The 23,264-nt window shown below is 36.9% G+C and overlaps 1 protein-coding gene across 3 annotated transcripts; it reads left to right on the top strand.

The window, feature by feature from the left end:
* The first annotated feature begins 7,319 nt into the window (after positions 1 to 7,319).
* On the top strand, positions 7,320 to 22,529 carry mthl10 (methuselah-like 10). Of its 3 annotated transcripts, XM_070208279.1 has the most exons (6): positions 7,320 to 7,360; positions 18,022 to 18,773; positions 18,962 to 19,577; positions 19,632 to 19,826; positions 20,908 to 21,118; positions 21,508 to 21,646. In XM_070208279.1, exons 1-5 carry the CDS (start codon positions 7,335 to 7,337, stop codon positions 21,086 to 21,088), a joined length of 1,770 nt encoding a protein of 589 aa, XP_070064380.1. In that variant the 5' UTR covers positions 7,320 to 7,334; the 3' UTR covers positions 21,089 to 21,118; positions 21,508 to 21,646. The 3 variants fall into 3 exon arrangements, with proteins under 3 accessions (XP_070064380.1, XP_070064381.1, XP_070064382.1); XM_070208280.1 differs by lacking the exon at positions 20,908 to 21,118 and having other exon boundaries at positions 21,508 to 22,529; XM_070208281.1 differs by lacking the exons at positions 20,908 to 21,118; positions 21,508 to 21,646 and adding an exon at positions 20,509 to 20,889.
* Positions 22,530 to 23,264: the final 735 nt, after the last annotated feature.

Raw genomic sequence — 23,264 nt, 5'->3', positions numbered from 1 at the left:
GGCTCAATGCTGAAGCGCGAAACCAGTTTGTTCAAAAAAAAAAAAAACTCTCCTTTTCGAGACAATGTCAACGCGCATAATTCGGGAATACCACGGAATAGGTCTTGAGGCTCGTACTGCGGATCCGGCTGGATGGCAGACGGGGCACGTTTTCAGCTTATTAATACAAATATATATCTATATATATCTGTATGTTTATATGTGTTTACACGTTTTGTTCAATTGTTTTCAAAGCCATCAAATTAATTGGCAATTGCGCGGCTCGTTTTGGTTGCTTTCGCAAATCGATTTTTGGCTATAAAACAATTTGAGACCACCCAAAAAAAAATAACAAAAAATTTCTAATCCAAATTGTGTTTCTCTTGGATCTCATCACATCGGTTATTATCGTATTCATATATTATATCATAATGATAATTGCCGTTGTCATTGCCCCTGCATAGAAAAATAAAAAACTGACTTTGAACACGTACACGTTAGGCACAAGGCAACATTTATTACCCTACATTAACCATAGAACGCCCTACGTGTCATTTGGACCTATATCTCATATAAGGTATAGAACGGTATATATAAATAAACTTTGGAGTTTAATATGCTCATTTGGTAACAATAATCGGGGAACCATCTTGGTCTTATCTGCGAATTCAATTGCCGTGGCTTCTCCTTGCCAGAGATAAGTGTAGGCAATAAAGAAGATTTTCAAATGAAGTTGAACTGGGAAAAACCCATTTCTTGATAGGCTCCCAGCTGGCTTACGCTTGTGAATAATGGCTGTGAGAGATTGAAAGTAGTTTTCTTTATATATGGGCTTTTAAAATTCCACTTTAAACTGTGGAATAAGTGTGAAAATCAAATGAGAATTCGGCCAAAGCTTAAATAATTGTATTTCGAAGGGAATTTCTTCTTCAAAAACTTTTCAAACACAAGACTGAGCGTCATTTTTGTAATTAAAGATTTCATAAACTGATTTTAGGATTAGGCTATAAATTCTTTTCCAATCACACCATAAACAAAACCTAACTGAAATTTCAATTAATAGTGGAATAAATAATAATATATGCAACTAATTATGACGGGCACTGTACGAATATAATTGACTTGTCAGATGTACAGTTATTGTTGTGCTTTTCGCTGCTATTCAACATGTGCATTCAATTCGCTTGAAAGCTTCGTGAAGCGCGCTGATCTTTGACTCATTTGGTTAATGGATGTAACGTGAGCTTTATGTCAGCTTCGGGCGGCTAATTGAATTGCCAGCAACAGGCCAATTAAGTCGATAAATAGACAAAACAAAAACGCGCTGAATCACAGCTTGAAAAAGCTGCCCTCAGGGCGCGCAAACAGCTTCGATTGCGAGCCAAAGCCAAACAGCAGCAGGTTGTGGGAGCACTTGACCACTTGAAGCATCCATCCATTCATTGAACACTTGACAGTTTGTTTACATTTCAACTGGGCAAACCGCTGGCAAGCGTCTATCAATTGCCATGTGGCTTTTGTTTTTTTCGCCTACGTGCGGACAAGGCGCAAAAAGGAATGCCGACAAAGGCCCACCAACAAAGCCCTCCCGCCAATCTGCAGACTTAGCGCAAATTCAGATATGTGTGCAATAATTACATGTGCATATACCTATACATATGCATAGTGGAATGTTTGTTTGTTTAGTTTATTTACTTGCGAGGATTCGCTGCATGTTAAATTAACATTTCACTGTTATTGCAAGATCGCCGCTGTTATAAGAGCTGAGACAGCATTTTATGTGTTTACTCTCTTTTTCACATGCATAAAGATATAATATAATATTCTGATTGGAGAATATGCCGCTTTGTCTTAAAATGAGTGGCTCTCTTATGCAATTTTTGTCAAGTCAAGTCTTTTATACATGCTATTGCTATTAATGTTTCTTTAAGCGTTTTAATACTCTTTCCTTCTTCCAACCGCAACCCGCTCTCTCTCCCTAGCTAACGCTTCTTATCAGATTCCAGCTCTTATCCACCTTGCCCAAGCCACAGGCAAACGCTGCAGCGCACTGAGCAGCACGCTGCTAACAGCGCATTAACAGATAATTTAACATTTATCTGTTGTCAGTTTACAGTGGTCTAACAGACAGTAGTTTATCAGTCGTCCGTTCAGTTCGCTTAAAGCCGTCGCCCGCTGTGGAGGTGTCGTGGTATTGAGAAAAGAGAAAATCGTAGAAATAACGCAAATTTATAATGGAGTTGTTGATAACTCGTTAATAATATCGTATGCGCTTTTGCTTTTTTAATTGCTATGATAATAACAATATAACCGGTTGAAACGAACGTCACAACGCGAACTACTGCTCGAGGTTTGTGATCTGCGTGTTGTTACATGGGGTATTCCCAGCGAATTGTTGATGATCTCTTCAATGACATGTGAACAAAACTAATTATTAATAAAAATGCACCAATAGGCAGCAAATTTTATGTAAATCGCCTTGCTTCTCGCATAAATAGGCCATAAATACTACAGAATTCTGGCAAACTGTTTCGCCTGTTTTTTTTTCTGACAAATATTCACAGGTACTTGTCATCCAAAGTTGTCAACAACAAGTTTGGGAAGTTAAAAGAGAAGAACTTAAATAAATAAAATAAAATTTCAAAAAAATAAAAAAAAACCCCAGCTCAGCAAATGCCTTAAAGACAACCGCGAATCAATGGCGTTCAACTGTTGAGCTGCTTTGCATACCGAATGACGAGGGGCTAACGCGTGTTATTATCTGCCATATACACACATATATATATATATATATATATATATATATATAAACATATATTCATATATTAAATATACTTTCAGTAAATGCAGTCAAAATGCAAACAATTTCAAAGTTGCACATGAACAATAGATTTACACACAGCAAATAACTTGATTGAAGCAAATACAGTTCACTCCTATTCGAAAGCTACATATAAATATATACATAATATAAATATATATAGATAGAGAGAGAGAGAGATATAGTGATATATAGGCTCCTAGGTAAGTGCAAATGGGCATTCAGATAAGGCTTTGTAGTATTTCCTCAAGAGCTGATTGTAAACAACGCACAATAATTAGTTGCCCTGCCATTCAAGTGGGCGTTACTCTTCCAATAATGCGACAAATATTTATATATAATCTAATGGAATATGCTGTTCCGAAAATCTCTTAAAAACTAAATATGATCTATTTTTAAAACTTTTCTATGAAGATTTATGCGTTAATCCTCATGCTAGCTGAGGGAAATTCGTTTGTTTGATAAAAACAAGTCCGGAAAGAAGCAACAGGTCGAAGATTAAATACCCTTGTAGAGCTTTATTTCCGAGCTATTGTTCCTATAATAGCTTTTAGCTATGTTGGGAAATTTTTCAATAAATGGCTTGACTGATTTGTTGGGAACTTTAGCATATTTGTGAACATTAACATATATGAAAGTAACTATGGAAAAAATCGTTAATTAATCTATCTTTCCTTGATCTTACAAGAATTATAATTTCCTGTTTCGGTTCAAAAGAAGAGCGTGTTTTCCGAGGGTATTTAAGCGTCGTCCTAAAGTTATTTCTTTCTATTGTTTTATTGTGAAACAGCAGACGCCATTTCCTCAGTTAGGTCAGGATATCCTAAGAAAATCCACAATAGAAAAAAGTAGATAATACTTTCTTTGTTTAGGATATCTTGAGAAACAGAATTTGTGCTCATATATAAACGGATTTTTTGACAATTTTCTATTTTCTGCAAGTTTAGCAAATAGTTTCTAAGAAATTTATTTTACAATTTCTAAAAGATTTATTTAAAATATTTATATATCTCTCTTGATATAGCTGTTGAAATCACTAAGCTATTTAACTTGGCCTTATTAAATTAATCTTAATTTTATTGCCACGGCTCGTTTGGGCTAGTTTGTGTGTGCAAATCACAGATTTGGGTCGTTGGATGAGTCAAGTGATTAACATCTGGTAAATGGGTTCTGGGTAAATTTAGTTGCACTTAAGTTCGTCGAATTTCTGTTAATTGCATGGCAATCAATGTTTTGTCTTCAAAGCTGTTTTCTTAACAAGACTTTAATCAAACACTTGTTGCACTTTGAGTCAGCGTAAAGTGGCTCATAAAACAGCTCACCCAACCCAACCCCACCTCACTCCAGTCTACTCTTTAAATGCAACTCTGGGTTCGGGTTGGGGTTGGGAGTGTTTTGCCCGCAGCCCATTGCCAACACTGGGCAACTCTTCACGCGCCTTTCATTTGTTTACATTTTGTACATTTGGCTGGCGTTCGTTAAAATCTTTATTCTCATCTATATACCCTTTTTATGAGTCGAGTTATGGCTTCCCTCAGGAGGAATAGGCAAACACGAGTTTTTTCTTTTAATCTTTTTTAATATACTTACCAACACTGGAAAGTACTTTCTATGAGTAGAGTCCGTAATTAAGTTAAAGTTGCAGTCGACTAGATCGTACTACTATATTATATGTCTGTTCTCAGAGGGATCACAAAGATCTATGTGCAGAATAATTTAAAAACTAAAATGTCTTAACCAACACTGGAGATTAGCTTTAAGGTGTTTAGTCCGTATAATAACTGTGTTGCTGTCCCAATATCATATTAGAAGGAGCACATAGCTCCAAGTCTTTCAAAGTCGATTTGGTTTATATTTGTATTCTCTTAAAATACACTTACCAACACTGGAAATGAGGATCTTCAAAGCCGTCTTAAATCGTTCTACTATATTATGTTCCCTCCACAAGAATAATCATTCAAATAGAAAGCTATTCTATAGAATCAATTGAAAGGGTGTTTAAGCTTCGGCGTGCCGAATATATTCGTTTTTTCTGGTTATTTTATTGTTTATTGTTTTGCCTTGAGTTCTGTTTATTTCACATTACTTTCCGTAAGAATTCGCAATTTACCCAGGAACTTCGATCCACGACACGTCGCGATGTTTGTAAACAAAGTTCAATGTGAATATGTTTATATATTAATAAATATATATATATATACATTTATGTGAAGAACCCTTGCGATATGATAAATGCAAAATACACATACCGTAAATTATAAACATGTGAGGAGCTATCTGGCATTTAAGCTGCATTTAGTTGCCGTTTATCATGCAGGTGGGTGGTGCCTCCGGGTAACCTGCCCCGGCTAACTGATAAGCGTCATGAAATTGCAATTTAATTAGCCAAATGCATTCAGCCATATCCTTGACATTAAGTTAATGCCAAACGCAAAAGGAATTCGCTAGAAATTGGCGTATTCGAATGTTCATTTAAGTGTTTTTTTATCATAATGCTCAATAAGGATTTCGATGGAAATGCAATAAAAACAGATACTTAATAAGTATTGTATAAATAAATTTGCCTTTGTTTTAAGTGATCCATTAAATACAGTTATTACCGAGCCCATTAAGTCAAGTACAGTAACTTCCAAAAAAACATAAAATTTGATTGAAGTGCTTCTTCTTGTAGATATTTGTTCAAATTAGAAGCAATATTACCTGGTATATTCGATTTAATATTCAGTTCTGGAAAGAGCTACTTAATGACATTTTAAGATATCTTTCGACAATTCGAAATTAACCTGCTCTCAGCTGTTGCTCGTAAAGGATTTCAATGGAAGATCTTGTTGATTGAAGTGCTTCTTCTTGTAAACCTTCAATCATATTCTTAGTAGCTCCCATGGGATATTTTATTAAAAGTGAACTTCTGGATAGAAAATGTTTCGTTTAATACAATATCTATTTAGCATACTTAAAAGCTCTTGCTCATAAGGGCATTCTACAGGAGATCACGTCAATCTATTCAATCAATCAATCAGTCGGAAATTGACTTTTGTTGCCAATTCTTATGCTTCATTCTTTGTATTTAATCTATGGCTTGCTCATGCTTACTTTAAACTTTAGCCCCTTTTTGAGTACTTCAAAAAACCATCATCAAGATTATATATATTATATTCCCTGCTAACTTTAGTCTGATGATTGATGAGATAACTATTTATAAACAGAGGTGGGCAATGTTTGGGAATGAGCATTAATTGATAGGGTAGGAAAACGAAAAGGGGAGAGGTGCAATGGGAAAATAAGGTGCGTTTAAAATAATACTTATTATTGGATAATCGAAATTCAGGTGGGCATTAAGTTACGCGTTGTCTAACTATTTAATCTCTGACAAGCAGCTTGATTGATTCGATGTGCAAATTAGCTGCTCATCAAATGTGAGAGCTCTCGTCTATATGTCTTGCCGGGCTGACTTTTTTACTAGAATAAAAAACCCCTGAGGGGATTAAATATCGCTTGGCAATCAATTTGCGGGCCTGGGCTTGGCCCAAGTGTGTTTAAATTGGGAAGAGCCGAAATTCTATTGCGTGATGTTTGGTTTGACTGGCGTCTAAAAATACTTTGCTGGAATTTTCACACGAATTAAAAGTACCCAAAATAAAATTAAAAACAAATACGTCTGCGAGTGGCGGGGATGGTTGGCCAGGATTTACCCTGCAGCCAGCACGAGCTGCTATTAGAAGGGAAGCAAGGGAAATGTGTTCTTGAATAACTTCGCTGCTCATTGTCCGATCTTTATGAAATATTGAGAGCATTAATGTAAAAGCCAAATATTTTTCACAATCTAAAGTTTAAGAAGTCGAGGCATTTAAATTGTGGAATATTTTGGATTTTGTAAGACTTTAAGATATGTTAAGAATATGTTATATACAAAATGTTAAGAAAATAACAGGATATCGTAAAAGATGTTAATCGACCTCGTGATTTTAATCGATGCCTTAAAAAATGTTTTATGGGATCAAAGAGGCCTTTTTCTGCCTGTTACGTACACTTGCACAAAACGATTACACCCCATTTAAGTAGTTTCAAGGGTATATAGAAAACAAAAACCACACGCAGCGAAAATTGAAGAGACGGAAAACCATCAATGGGTCAGACGAAAACAATTAAAAACCCCTGGCTAAAAACTTTGTTGAAATTGAAAATAATCGGCCGAGTGTGTGTGCGTGTGTGTGTGTGTGCGTGTGTGTGCTGGCTGTTTATCTATCTCACCTTTACCTTGTGGTGGGTTTGAGTTTCAGTTTCATTTTCAGTTCAAGTTCAGTGTCTTTCAGCTGGCGCCACGATTAGTTTAACTGCGGTTTCTGCGGGCCACCAACCCGATATGGGGACCAACATACTATATAATAAAATCATAAAATAAAGCTGATATACGAAACATATATGTATATAAATGCACTTATTTGGTGCTATCTGAAAAATACGCTTGTGTAGAAATATATATATTAAGTACTTAACTGATACGCAGAACATTTGGAAATTGTGAGTGGCCGCAATGATATTTAATGGTTTTTTGATTTCGTGAGTTTCATAATTTATGTGGCTATTAACATCGGGAAATACGATAAATACAATACATACAATATATATATATATATTTATAGAATATAAAGCGGCAGCCAGTGCATTGTTTAAATATTAATTCCTAATATGCTCGAGAACTTCGCGCGATTCCCTCGCGTATTTTGAATATACATGTATTTTATTTTGTTTGTGCATAAATTACGCATACGCCGCGTGACACGTTCCAAGTGCCCGTTGGCCCGAGTTCTATCGCTTTATCAGTGAAGTCGCGCCGATAAATCTTTGTCAAGCTTTATGCATTCCAGCATACAGAATTATTAAATGCGACGCTATCAAATGCTGCTCTAGTAAATGCTTCCATTAGTGGGCGGTTGGCATTTAAATATATATATAGTGACATATCCATAGTCGCACCCACCCTTTAACATAACTTAGCACATAAGCATAAGCACAATTATAAACATTTCTAATATTGTAAACAAAGAGCCTGGTGATAACATCGACATTGGTCAAGATCAAACTGTCCCCCTTTGGTAGACATAAACAATTCACCCTAAATATCACGCCACTGTCAATGTTCCCATCAGAGTACTATCCCACGCATAATTGCTGACGCAGCTCAAACTTCACTCAATTTTGACTCAAACTCTCTCAAAGCGAAGTTTGCTAAGCGACCGCAACAGTTAGATAAATCAGTTCATATTCGGGAAGCAAATCTGAATGTACTCAACAAAAGTAGCCGTTAAGTGAAAATAATAAATTGAAATATATTTTTTTATAGTAACCTAACGTGTAAAACTTAATTGGCGCAGCCGGTAGGATACGTCGGGAAAAATTAAAGATCGCTAAAGGATAATTAATTCCCAGATCTAACGCACAATCGCGACCGAAAGTGTTGTCGGAGTGTAATAAAAATTTTCTCGAATACGTATCCGCACAAGAACCTTCGGGTCACTAGTAGCTTAATAATATTGACCCTTTGGGCAATAAAGCTACTACAGTTAATAACGACTGGCTTTGCATATCGTTTGATCCCTGCAATACGTTATTACTGAGTCTTTTTAAGACACACACACAAAAAAAAAAAAACATTTAACCAATAATCCATCACAAACTTTAACCTAAAATAAAAGTGCAAAATCAAAGAACAATAAAGTTCAAACCTACAAACTCAAAACTATTCAAAAAAAAGTGTATTACACCAAGATGACAATGGAATTATCAGAACAACACCTCAACCAGGCCCTTTCACAACTTAGACAGGTGCCAAGCTTTGACGGATCAACGGATCAACTAAACGCCTTCGTTAAAAGGATAGATTACATCCTACACCTGTATCCAACCCGAGATGTTAGACAACATAGCATCTTATACGGAGCCATCGAATTGCAAGTCACAGGAGATGCTCAGAGAATATCACAAAGGACAGCAGCCAACACTTGGCAGGAGCTGAGAAACGCATTGATTGAAGAATACAAAGTGCAGACACCATTTGAAGAACTCCTTCGACGCTTATACAACACGAATTACCAAGGAAACGTCCGTAAGTTCATCGAGGAGCTCGAGAATAAATCTTTTGTTATATTAAATAAGTTAGCACTAGAAAATATACCTAGCAATACAACCCTTTATACAAATGCTATGAATAACACAATCAAAGATGTTATTACAAAAAAATTACCAGATAGGCTTTTCATGATGTTAGCCAGACACGACATTACGTCGACACAAAAACTAAAGCAAGTAGCTCAAAGAGAGGGATTATATGAAAATAGCGTTACTGAAAAACCTAAAAATAATAATGTTCAGGGAAATCCAAATAACAATCGTAGGAACATGGGAAATTATCAGCAAAATGCTAACCCAACCACCATTTCAAGTGGCTATTCCAACACGAATCAGAGTTATCACGCACAAAATAAACAGCATAATAAGTCCGAAGACAATCAGAAAGCTCACCACGAGTTCCAACAGAAATTAAGTCAAGGTAGATACCAAAATCCCTTAAACTACCAAAATCAGTCCCATTCACGCTTGAATGCACCAAACCCTCCGACTAAACGTCAAAGAGATAGTAACAGTGGGCAGATGAAAATGGATACATCCGAAAATTTTCATCAGCAAGCCTCGGAACAAACAGAAGAAATCCATTCATAAAATTGATTATGAATGACGAAGTTCTAAAATGTGTCATCGACACAGGTTCAACCATAAATCTAATGAAAACAAACCGCTTAAATTTTCCAGTTTACAACGAAACATTAAAGGTTCACACCATAAATGGTGTTATTGAATTAAAACAAAGTATACGATTAGGAGCAAGCAAAATTTGTCCGAGCAAACAAAAATTCTATATTCACGACTTCTCAGAGCATTATGATGTTCTGATTGGGAGAGAATACCTTGAGGCATGTCAAGCAAAAATAGACTATGCACAAGGATCCGTAACCTTAGGAGAATTTAACTTTTGTTTTAGATATAATGACGAAGAGGTCGAAGAGGACATGACCGCACAAGAGTGCCTTGATCCACCCTCAACAGAGGACAGACCATTTAACTTCGCTATTAATAATGAATTAATAGAAAACAATGAGTTTAGGCTAGAGCACCTAAACTCAGAAGAAAAAGAAAAAATAAAAAAAGTTTTACATGAATTTCGTGATATCCAGTACCATGAAGGTGACAATTTGACTTTCACTAGTACAATTAAACACAAAATTCTAACGAAACATGAGGACCCAATTTACAAGCGTCCATACAAATATCCTCAAATATACGATGAGGAAGTAAATAAACAAATAAGCGATATGATAAAACAAAATATCATACGTAAATCCAAATCCCCTTACTGCTCACCAGTAATAATCGTTCCAAAGAAAAACGATGCATCTGGAAAGCAAAAATTCCGGTTAGTCATAGATTACCGCAATCTCAATGAACTAACTATTAATGATAAATACCCTATCCCGATCATGGATGAAATATTAGACAAACTTGGAAAATGTCAATATTTCACAACCATTGATCTAGCCAAAGGCTTCCACCAAATCCAAATGGATCCTGGTTCAATACCCAAGACCGCATTTTCGACTAAACATGGCCATTACGAGTACACTCGCATGCCATTTGGTCTTAAGAATGCACCTGCAACGTTCCAACGTTGTATGAACAATCTCTTAGAAGATTTAATTTTTAAAGATTGTCTGGTCTACTTAGACGACATTATTATTTTTTCCACTTCATTGGAGGAACACATTTTGTCGCTACAAAAGGTATTTAAGAAGCTTAGAGAAGCTAACTTAAAACTACAGTTGGATAAATGCGAGTTTATGAGAAAAGAAACTGAATTTCTCGGTCACATCATCACAACTGAGGGTATAAAACCAAATCCCAACAAGATACAAGCAATTGTCAAATTCCCAATTCCAAAAACCCCAAAAGAAATAAAATCATTTCTAGGATTATGTGGTTTCTATAGGAAATTTATACCAAATTTCGCTAATATAGTAAAACCATTAACACTTAAATTAAAAAAAGGAGCAAAAATCAATATAAAAGACAGAGACTACGAACTAGCGTTTGAAAAGCTAAAAGTACTCATAACATCCGACCCAATTTTAATATACCCTAACTTCGAAAAACCATTTTCATTAACTACAGACGCGAGTAATATGGCAATAGGGGCCGTCCTTTCGCAAGAGCATAAGCCTATATGCTATGCAAGTAGAACTCTCAACGAGCATGAGTTAAATTATTCAACGATTGAAAAAGAATTATTAGCAATCGTTTGGGCCACTAAATACTTTAGGTCCTATCTCTTTGGTCGACAATTTCAAATCCTTAGTGATCACAGACCACTCGTCTGGTTAAATAATATGAAAGAACCTAACATGAAATTACAAAGGTGGAAGATCAAGCTAAATGAGTTTGATTTCCAAATTAAATACGTCCCAGGAAAAGAAAATTATGTGGCAGATGCTCTGTCCAGAATTCAATTAAACGAAAACTTCTTAGGCGAAGATACAATTAGCACAAGAGCAACAATACATAGTGCTCAAGAAGACAACAGTAACCATTTACAAATCACAGAAAGACCACTTAATTATTATAATCGACAAATAGAATTTGAAAAAGGAACCGAGAACGAAACAAAAGTTACGAATTACTTTCACAAAACCAACATAAAAATTACGTACAAAGACATGACTAATACGCATGCCAAAGAATTAATAAAAGAATACTTATGCACAAAGAAAAGTGTGCTATACTTCCACAACGAAGCAGATTTTCCAATTTTTCAAGAAGCCTACTTAGAAATAATAAGTCCGAATAATTCAACAAAGGCAATGAAAACTAGTACAAAATTAATAGACCTTCAAACATATGCAGAATTCAAAGAATTAATATTAAAAAAGCACAAAGAATTATTACATCCAGGAATTGAAAAAACTATCAATTGGTTCAAAGAAACCCACTATTTCCCAGATTATCAAAATTTAATTCAAAATCTAATAAATGAATGTGAGATTTGCAACATCGCAAAAACAGAACACAGAGATACAAAATTAACTTTCGAAATAACTCCGGAAATCGCTAATATCCGAGAAAAATATGTAATGGATTTTTACATAGTAGGAGATAAACAATTTTTATCTTGCATTGATATCTATTCAAAATTTGCATCATTAATAGAAATAAAAAGTAGAGACTGGCTAGAAACCAAACGAGCTATATTACAAGTGTTCAACCAAATGGGTAAACCCATCGAAATAAAGGCAGACAAAGACTCAGCTTTTATGTGCACAGCTTTACAATTATGGCTAAAATCAGAAGCAGTAAATATTAATATAACCACTAGTAAAAATGGTATATCCGACGTAGAACGATTTCATAAGACAGTTAACGAAAAACTAAGAATCATTAACAGCGACTCAGACGTCGAAAATAAACTTACAAAATTTGAAACTATACTCTACACGTACAATCATAAAACAAAGCACAAAACGACTAACAGAACACCAGCGGACATATTCATATATGCAGGTACACCAGAGTATGACACTCAAGCTAATAAAGAAAAACTAATAAATAATCTCAACAAAAAACGAACAAATTATGAAATTGACACTAGATACAAACACTCACCGTTAGTTAAATCAAAGACGACAACCCCGTTCAAGAAAACAGGAGAACTAAGACAAATCGACGACAAACATTTTGAGGAAACTAACAGAGGCAGGAAAATAACACATTACAAAACCAAATTCAAAAAGAAAAAGAAGACTAATCAAAGCAAATATAACAATTACAGGTCAACAACAGACAGCGATCAAAACATACAAGCACCAGCTTAAATTAATTATTATAATATTACTATCAATAACTGTAAACTATATAAATGCACAGAGTATTGAAATTAATCCTATCAAAGCCCATAACGGATATCTCATATTTAAAACAGGAACCATAGACATTCCGACAGATTACGAATTCCACTGTTTAACGGTTAATATAACAAAAACCGAAGAAACTTTTAACAATTTAATTGAACAAAGTAAAGAATTCAATAACCTTATACAAATCGAATACCTAGTAGAAAAATTAAACAGAGAAATAAACGGCTTAAAAATAGCCAAACGCAGCAAAAGAGGTTTAGTTAACATAGTAGGAACAGCATATAAATACTTATTTGGAACATTAGATCAAGAAGACAAAGCAGAAATTGAACAAAAAATAAGCAACTTAGCAGAAAACAGCGTCCAGGTTAACGAATTAAATTACATAATAGAAGCTATAAACAAAGGAATAGAAATCATGAACGAACTAGATCAAGAGAAACAAAAAGGAAAGAAATTAGATATCCTTATATTTAACTTACAACACTTTACAGAATATATAGAAGACATTGAGATGGGAATGCAGCTCACAAGATTAGGAATTTTTAACCCAAAATTACTAAAACATGACTATTTGTTGCATGTTAATTCTGAGAAATTGTTGAATACAAAAACTTCCACTTGGTTTAAATCAGATACAAACGAAATACTTATAATATCCCATATTCCTCGAGAAATAATAAAAAGCCCGGTATTCGAAATAATTCCATACCCGGATGAAAATAATAATATTTTGACAGAAATAGCTCATGAAAAATATTTTACCCAAGATAAAAAAGTTTATAGCAGAGAAACAAAAAAATTAATTAATAATGAATGTTTAACAGGAATTTTAAACCAAATAACATCAGAATGTAGTTATACTAAAATTTTGCAAAATTTTCAAATCAACTACATAGAACCAAATATAATTTTAACTTGGAATTTACCAAAAACTATATTAAACCATAATTGTATAAATAACGAAATAACAATAGAAGGAGACAATATAATAAAAATCTTTAATTGTTCATTGCAAATTAATGAAATTTCAATTTCAAACAATATGTTAGATTATACTCAAAGCATTTACGTAAGCAATGATGTTATAAAATTAGAACCACTTTCGTTTGTACAAACGAAACAAATTATAAATGCACATACAAAATTTAACAATGTATTCCAGATAATTACAATAACCATATTTGTAATCATATTAATAAGTTTAACACTGTATTTGACATATAAGTTCAAAAGCATACCTAAGAAATTAATTATAAAATATAAAAAACCCAAAGTAGAAGAAACACCTACAATAATAGGAGATATACCAATTGTAAAAGAAGAAAATGTTACACTATATCCAAACTTAAACACCTGAGGACAGGCACTTTTCTAATGGTTGGGGGAGTGACATATCCATAGTCGCACCCACCCTTTAACATAACTTAGCACATAAGCATAAGCACAATTATAAACATTTCTAATATTGTAAACAAAGAGCCTGGTGATAACATCGACATTGGTCAAGATCAAACTGTCCCCCTTTGGTAGACATAAACAATTCACCCTAAATATCACGCCACTGTCAATGTTCCCATCAGAGTACTATCCCACGCATAATTGCTGACGCAGCTCAAACTTCACTCAATTTTGACTCAAACTCTCTCAAAGCGAAGTTTGCTAAGCGACCGCAACAGTTAGATAAATCAGTTCATATTCGGGAAGCAAATCTGAATGTACTCAACAAAAGTAGCCGTTAAGTGAAAATAATAAATTGAAATATATTTTTTTATAGTAACCTAACGTGTAAAACTTAATTATATATATATATATATTTTTTAATTGTTTTCCCATTGTGCAAACTTGTGTTTGATTCGGCCTAAAATTGCCCCTAAAGTGCCCCTTGAGGCGCAGCTTGAATCACTCGACTGTCCCTTGAGACAATTACTCAGTGCCTCGCTATCGGAAGACATAACAAATTTGGGCTTATAAGAACGGAAGCAGGCAATAAAAAACCGAAAATAACACAATTAATTACTCATAAAATATTGAGCATGTGAAATCTGCACGGATTGAGGAAATATATTTGTACACTCGCAGAAAACATAAAGCAAGATTTACGCAATCAAAATTGAAGTCAGTTTGTAGTATCTTAAATTGAGCACACGTCTAAATAAATTATTCAATTTAAGATATTTTGTGCTTGTAACAAGTTCTTAGCTTAATTCAAGCTGCGTTTTTCTCAGAGTTTACTTATACTCTTTACTTATAGCCTTAACCTAAAAGCTTAATTTTGGCATAAGATCAACCTGTTTAGCTGTTGCAACGACTTATTATCTTGTAGAGCAGCGCAAATGAAAAACAATATTGAGGCTATGCCTTAATCATATATTTCTTGGAATCAATAAATGTCTAGTAAATGCTCTTTGTCTAACATTAGCAACTCTTGGCATTATCTTATCGGGGTCTATGCGATTTATGCGACACAACACCTCAACTTTTCGATTGTGTTTCTTGTGCGCAGCTGCCTCTCTCTGCGATTCTCGCACTCTCTTATAAGTTGTTTAATTTGCGAACTTCGAATGTAAATTGTATTTAATACACTTTTAGTTGTCAGCTAGCAGTGAGACACAACAACTCAACTATTCGATTGTGTTTCTTGTGAGCTGCTGCCTCTCTCTGCGATTCTCGCACTCTTTTATACAGCCTCTCTCTGCGATTCTCGCACTCTTTTATACAGCGTCTCTCTGCGATTCTTGCACACTCTTATGCTCTCTTATTGCAAACTTCTAGTATGTATGCTATTGCAGTTGATACACTTCTGCTGTCATCCAGCTGACATTATCATCTGACATATCGAGGTGGGGGGAATCCTTCAATTAGCATTCCTTGCAGCAATAAAAGTCACACCCATTCGCATAGATTCGCGTATGAGTCAGAGAACCGGTTGGGAAGTGCTTGTGAATCAATAATGGAACATGCTAAAGCTATGATCGGCATTATAAATCGATCGATGGCGTATCTGGCGTACATCGCATCTGTTTCTGGTACACACACACTTATGTTTATAGATATATACATATATACATATATATATATTTATATGGGCAATCAGAGCAAACGGTTTGTTGAGCCAAAGCAGCAGTTGTTGCATTTATCAGCACACAAAACAAACAATAAATATGCAACACAAAAATTAAACAAATAGATGTGAGAATAAAAACGGGGGAGCTAAACATAAAATATATAGCAGCAATTATTATGGCGCTGCGCGAGTTTGAAAATTGAAAATCCGGAAAATCGTAAAATCGTTCACGAAATTGCGGGCCATAATTCAATTTAATAGCATCATTTATGCGTTTATATTTTCCCCAATGGCTAATTCGATTCGATTTTCACAGACCAACAGCTCGTCCATATTGATTTGCTAGAGCGCCAGATCAAAGGGGTCGAGGGACTTAGAGGGACTTAGAGGCTGATATGAGGGCTGCCTATTTAACTGATTTATCAGCAAAACTCGATTTTGTTTTAGTTTCCTTTTTTTGAATAGAGATATTATTCAAGGTTTTTCCTTGAAATTAATCCGATATTTATTAAAAAACAAACAAAATATATACATTTAATTTGAGTTTAAATTTAAATTTAAATTTTATATAAATTACAAAACTGATAACATTATAAAAGGTCTTCAACTAAAGGTCTTCAACTAAAAACAACCCAGCGAACTATCATATGCTAGAGCTAGCTGTTTTCTCGCTTGAATAAAGTTGGCAGCCCAAACGATTAATTATGCTAATTTTAACAAATACTTAAAATACCGAATTGCCGGGCATTTAATGTCTGTTTGCCCAATGGGCCAATAAATTTGATCATAATGCCAAGGTGCGCACTGCCCACGTTGCTGTCAATGAGGCACACACACGCACACCCTACCCCTGAGTCCGGTTCGCTCAGCTAGGCATAAATGTTTGCTTCGAGCAAATGCAAATATTCGGCGTTCAATGAATTAGGCGAAATTTGTTCACATAATGGCCATAATCATGTTGGTTCCGATAAGATAATGGGGCACAGAGAGAGAGGGAGAGCCGTAGGGGGTCAGGGGTTACGCATTTGTAATGAATTTATTGCGGCACATTAGCCAAAGTCAAGGAGTGGGAGTTATTTTGGCCAATCCAATGGCTGACGCAGTCAACAACATTTGGACAGGATATTGACAGAATGCGGGCACTTAGTATCAATTTAACACGAACTCATAATGTGTGTGTGCGAGTGTGTGTGCGAATGTGTGTGTGTGTGTACGTGTGTGCTTTGCAGATGATTAATGCCCCGCGGCGGCAGCGTCAGGAGTTTCGGCGCAACAGGACGCCCATTGACATTGCGTGTGTCTCTGTTCGTCTCTCCCTCTCTTTCTATCTCCCCCGCTCTCCCTCCCCCCTCTCTGTCTTTATCTGACACACAACATGACCCAGCGGAATTATTGCCCTAATTGCGCCGACTAACTGACGCAATAAATCCACATGTCCTTGTGCCAACCTGTTGTGAAATGTTGATAGCAGAACACGTGGAATGCCACAAGCGAGATTCCTTCAGCTGATGCAAGGATATCGCCTGTGTCTTAAGCACTATGTTAATTAGATCAATTAGAATGCATTGAATGCTAATAGATTTTGGTTGTCAGGTTGCTCTTTTTTGTCAACTCATGCGAATTTCTAGCATATTTTACAATATTTCATCTGCTTTTGCACGGTTGCCAAAACCGCTTTTAGACAGAATTAAGACACGATTAGGCTTGACTTATCCTATAATAGCCATTCACACAAAATTAAGCTTTGAATGCGTTTATAAATGCATATCCGAATCTTTTTTTATACACAAAAAGATGAATTTGCAGCTTTTTTCATATTTTATACTATTTTAAAACTAGCTTTAAGCAACTTTAAATCAGTTAAAGTTCCTTCTTGCCCGCCGAAGATGATATATTATTATAAATGTTTAATACCAATCGAAAAGTATTTTAAAACAACTCTTTATTCATTGCTTCCTGATACAAAAAGCGGTTTTAGAAACTTTGAAACGATCTAATGCAGCAACATTTTGAGCTTTTATATTCTTAAGCCGTGTTTAAACAACTTTTCGATTGAATATTGTATTTTGTGTACTATTTTATAAGCGGCTTAAATGCACAGAAAAAAATGCATGGGTATCTTCTTCACTTTTATACTATTCTCATAGTGGTTTTAGGCAATTCTTTAATCGAATCGATTTCCTCTTCGCCCGCAGAGCACAGAAAAAAATGCAGCAGCATCACAGATCCGGATCGCTTTACTGTGGCGTCACGCTGGTTGGCGTGACACTTTTGGTGCTGCTCCGGCTGATGCCGGGCAGCCCCTTCGGGGTGTACGCGATGGTCGAGGGGGGGCACTATCATGAACGCAATGGCATACACACAAAGTGCAGTTTCTTCGACACGGTCAACTTGACGGGGTATCCGTCGTACCCGAACGGCAGCTACAGCTACGAGGGCGTGCTGATACCCAGCCACTATGTGGGCACCTTCGACTACATCTACAAGGATCTGGTGGATCGTGTGGATGTGGCGCCGCATATGCGTGGCTGCATCTGCAAGCTGAAGCCCTGCATCAACATTTGCTGTCCCTGGGGTCAGATTTACAACAACAGCGAGTGCCAGAAGGACACCAACACGAAGCAAATGTGGCCAGAGCCAACAATCAATATCACACTCAACAATGGATCCGTGCAGAATGTGAACATCTACGAACAGTTCGTGGTGCAAAGCTTCAGGCCCTGCACCGAAATGTTCTCCCTACTGCCGGAGATCAACTACTATGACACCTACCAGCTGTACGAGAATGGCACACTGCTGCGCGAGGATGACATGCACTACATCTACAAGAACGAGTTCTGCCTGGTGCCCACCAATATCAACGACACGGATCTCTACTACACCATTAACCCGGCCAACTGCGACATGTTCAACGAGAACACCACGGTGAAGATCATCAATGGTTTCGGTAAGTGTAGCCAGAGATTTGCCAAAGATTTTTTTCATTTAATTATATCAGGCATTAGAGATCAGTTAATATAATTGGTTCAATACGTGGTTATAAATAAATTGGAATTGGGGTTCAAACCCTGCTTGCAGCTTTGATATACTCTTCTCAACACTGAACATTTTTTCTTTATTTTCCCAAACACTCAGCTATGCTGTTCTCCATACCCTTCATGCTGCTGACCATTGCCGTATATCTGCTGATTCCGGAGCTGCGCAATCAGCATGGCAAGTCGCTGGTCTGCTACCTGCTGGGCCTGACCATTGGCTACTCGCTGCTGTGCTGCCTGCTGCTGATGCACGACATGAATCCGTTTGGGCTGTCCTGCAAGCTGCTTGGCTATACGGCGTACTTCTTCTTCATGTCCGCCTTCTTTTGGCTGAATGTGATCAGCTTTGATTTGTGGCACAATTTCCGTGGCACACGCGGCATCAATCGGTTCCAGGAGAAGAAACGCTTTTTGCTCTACTCGCTGTACTCGTGGGGCTTGGCTTTGGTCTTTCTCGTGTTCACGGTGCTCGTGCAGGAGTATTTTGACTGGCCGGAGGCGCTCAAGCCGGGCATTGGCGCCGGACAGTTCTGCTGGCTGGACATGACCAACTGGTCGGCCATGCTCTACTTCTTCGGACCTATTCTGATCATCATTGTGGCCAATACCGTGATGTTTATGATGACTGCGATCAAGATCCATGGCGTGCAGCGTGAAATGGCGAGGATTATCGCACGCGAGGATAGCACCAAGAATCTGCGCACCGAGAAGGACAAGTAAGAGATAGGTTAGACTCTTAAAAAGTTCCACTCTTATATTCCTGTTTTCAGATTCGGTCTGTTTTTGCGCCTGTTTCTGATCATGGGCGTCACCTGGTCCTCGGAGATCATCTCATACTTTGTGGGCAACGACAAGAAGTGGTCGAAGATCTTCTACGTAACCGATTTGTGCAATGCCATGCAGGGCTTTCTCATCTTTATGCTGTTCGTGCTGAAGAAGAAGGTGAAGCACTTGATAACGAACAGGTATGTCCTTCAGTTAGTTCCACCCAAAAAATTGTACTGTCCCGACTATAAATATAAGTTCATAATTGTGTAAGTCCTTTTTGTTTTGCCCGTTTGCCTGTCTCACGAGTCTGTTCTCAATATGTATTTGACTTGTATCTCACTTGAATTCCCCCCGCACCCGAAACCTTAAATATCAAATACCAAATACCCTTCCAACAATTAGAACGGTCCGTGTGCGCAGTCTGCGACAAACGGAGAGCGTCACAATGGCGGGAAGCAGCTATACGATGCGCCAGCGCTTCATGGATGCCTCCCAACACATTCGCAAGCTGGTTGTCATACGCAATGCGTTTGCCAACACTGCCAGCGGAGTGCACTCGCATGCCGTCTAACAGGACTACAACAACAGCAGCAACAACGACAGCCGCAGTCAGTAAGCGGCGCTCTTCCTCTTCGCTGTTTAGTGTTGTGCAACGTGGCCATACTAAACGCTAAGCCAGCTCTTCCTCTTCGCTCTTCAGTGTTGTGCAACGTGACAATACTAAATGCTAATTGATAATAGTAAACGATTTCCCTTAAACTCTTAAAAACTGTCGCTGCATGCATTTGAGTATAAAATCCTTTAGCACAACGTTCTCTGTATGTATTTGCGCAGCTGGTATATATATGTAAAACTATTCTCTTGTATTTTCGTTGTCAGAATGCTTTCCGTAACGCTAACGCTAAAGAACCGCAACAACGACAGCAATAGGCAGCCAGGCTGTAATCCAAACACAAGACACAAGCCCAACACACAAGTCGCAAGCATTAACACTTGAGTGTTGTAAAAGACAGAAAATATACAAAAACAAAAAACATAAACAAATAATATCTACAAATGAAAGCAACTGCTCAGAGGCTAACATACGTCCAAATAACCAGAGCCTAACGAACAAAATCCGTCCATTAATTGTAGCTAATATAACCATGTATAACCCAACTCCAAGCGATCTTTTATGTATATATGTATATACAACCCATATATATATATATAAACATTTATACATATATTATGTACAACAACAAATGTTATCCGTAATTTTCGTTCAACAACACAAAGACTCTTGAAGCAAAAGTCGACCAGCTCGAGTCAATCGAACTCGACCAACTCAACGTCAACGGACATAAATACGCAACAGGAAAAGTTAAGAATGAAGTGCTCCTCGGATCCGGCACGGGGCCAGGCCAACGGCCTGGGCAAGCGGCCGTCAGGTGCTGCCACGACAATAACAAAAACCTAAAAACCAATAAATATACAAAAAATATAAAAGGTAAAAATTAAACGTCGTAAAAGGCTAGCTGCTGCCAAAAATGCCAAAATTGTGATTAACCCACGAACAATTCGAGCCAGTTTCCCTAGCCCTAAAAAGCCGCCCACAAAATATCTAACCCAACTCTCTCGCTAACTATCTAACATATAGATATACATATATAGATATATATAATATACGACAGCTAATCGCATGTAAATCAATTCATTTAGTTTTTTACCACGCCAATAACTCCAGCCCACATTCATTTGCATTTCCAGCTAACACTTCATATTTATCGCCTATCTGGATATACATTAACTATTATCTGTGTTATCTTTGTCAATTTGTTTGCCATTTTCGATTAATCTGTTTTCCGTGTGTTTCACCCTTCCCCTTCCCACCCGTAGGTGCTCGAGCGGGCGCGAGGGCAGCCATCAGCGGCAGAGCCAATATTCCACAAAGACCACGTCCAGCAGCGTCGCCAATCTCTCCATGCACGAGAAGAGCTCCTCGGAGAAGCCGCTCGTCTCCACGCTGGATCAACAACAACAACAACAACAGCAACAACGCACAACCAGCTTCCGCTGAACTTACAGTGGCGCACGAAAGTCGCGCACCAGTTGCGTTTTTTTTTTTGGCAGGTCTAGTCCTTGGCTGACGTCCTTGCGTCGTGCTTATCGCATCGAATAGCTGGGCGCCCAGTGCCTTCCCCTACCCTCTCCCCCTACCTACGCCCCTTGCGCTCACCGCCCAGCAGCCATACTTATTATTATATATCGTAGCATTAAAAAAAAGACACTATATCTATATTATATATGTATATTTAACCCATATAACATCCATATCTGCCTGTAAATGTCTTGTGATCCATATCCAACACGATTATCTTTTTATACATATATCAGCATATATATATACGTATATGCCTATATGTTGATCTGATATCTGATTAGTCATGTAAGCGTTGTCATATCTGCTCTTTAACTGAAATTATTTTTATGATGCCCGAGCTTCTGATCTGCTCAGAGCTCCCTTTTTTACACAAAAAAAAAAATGGTTAAAGAAAAGCCACAAAATGCGCATTCATAAAACTCGAGAATCGTTAAACGCATACTCACGCACATTATATATATGTATGTATGTATGTACGTTAAAGAAAATACTATTTTATGTCGAGTTTATTATAAAAATAAAATGTAAAGCCAAAGAAATCAAACACTTGAGAATTGCATACAATATATGCCAAGTGCAGCTAACGGTAACTCAACTACACTTATAGAAAATAAGCACAAACTAAATAAATTTAAATGCCATAAAACTGTTCCCAGCATTTGAAAAGTTCGCCTTGATTGTTACCATTAAGCATGGACAACAACCTGCAAACGTCATTTGATGGGAACAGTATATAAACAATCTTTTTTGACATGCACTGGCAAGTCTTCCTTTTAATAAAATATTTGTGAAATAATATATACGATTGCGTATTGCACTTTGCAATATATGAGAGTTCAATTATTGTAACAAATGCAGTCCTACACTTGCTCTGTTCCCATTGTAAAGAAGCTGTTTGCCTTACAAATAATTGCTCCTTTAAATTTGTTAGCAAAGACAACCACCTGCTTGCGTGCGTTTGCTGAATGTAAAATCATGTATGCAAACCTGCTTAATAGCAATTGGAACACTAAATAAAGCAGCATTTTCTTTGGTTCGACTATAACTATTTCTTTATGACAACTATTTTGTAAATACTATAACAATTAACACTTAAAATAGTGTCTAAGTTAACTAAATTCAATTGCTTCCAGCACTCACTCTCAAGTAGTTCTCAAGCAGTTCTCAAGTACTACTACAAACCGTTCCCAGCGCAGTTAAATTATGTTAAGGCGTGCGCACCATTAACTGTACCCACTGTTAAGCTACGCTAGACAAAGTCAACAACCTGGCGCTGAATGTTAACATAAAAGCTCAACGCTGCGCACACAACTTAAACTTTATTTAAAAGCCAGCTGTTGTTGTTGTTGTCGCCGTTTGTTTTTGGCTTTGTTGTTGCTGTGCTTAGACTACCAACAAAATGAATTTTGAATGAGCCTCGCGTCGACTGAGATTCCGCACCAAAGCAAACACACATACACACAGAGACACGCACACGTACACATACACAGAC

Source organism: Drosophila virilis, chromosome 3, assembly GCF_030788295.1.
Source record: "Drosophila virilis strain 15010-1051.87 chromosome 3, Dvir_AGI_RSII-ME, whole genome shotgun sequence".
Lineage (NCBI taxonomy): Eukaryota > Metazoa > Arthropoda > Insecta > Diptera > Drosophilidae > Drosophila > Drosophila virilis.
The sequence above is the reverse complement of the archived record's forward strand: the minus strand, read 5'-3'. Positions and strand labels throughout refer to the sequence as shown.

Bases quoted from the DNA above. Each gene is read 5' to 3' on its own strand.
- mthl10 (XM_070208280.1), top strand. From the start codon at position 7,335: ATGATATTTAATGGTTTTTTGATTTC. The intron at 18,774-18,961 runs GTAAGTGTAGCC...CCAAACACTCAG, and splicing joins GAAGATCATCAATGGTTTCG to CTATGCTGTTCTCCATACCC. The intron at 19,578-19,631 runs GTAAGAGATAGG...TCCTGTTTTCAG, and splicing joins CTGCGCACCGAGAAGGACAA to ATTCGGTCTGTTTTTGCGCC.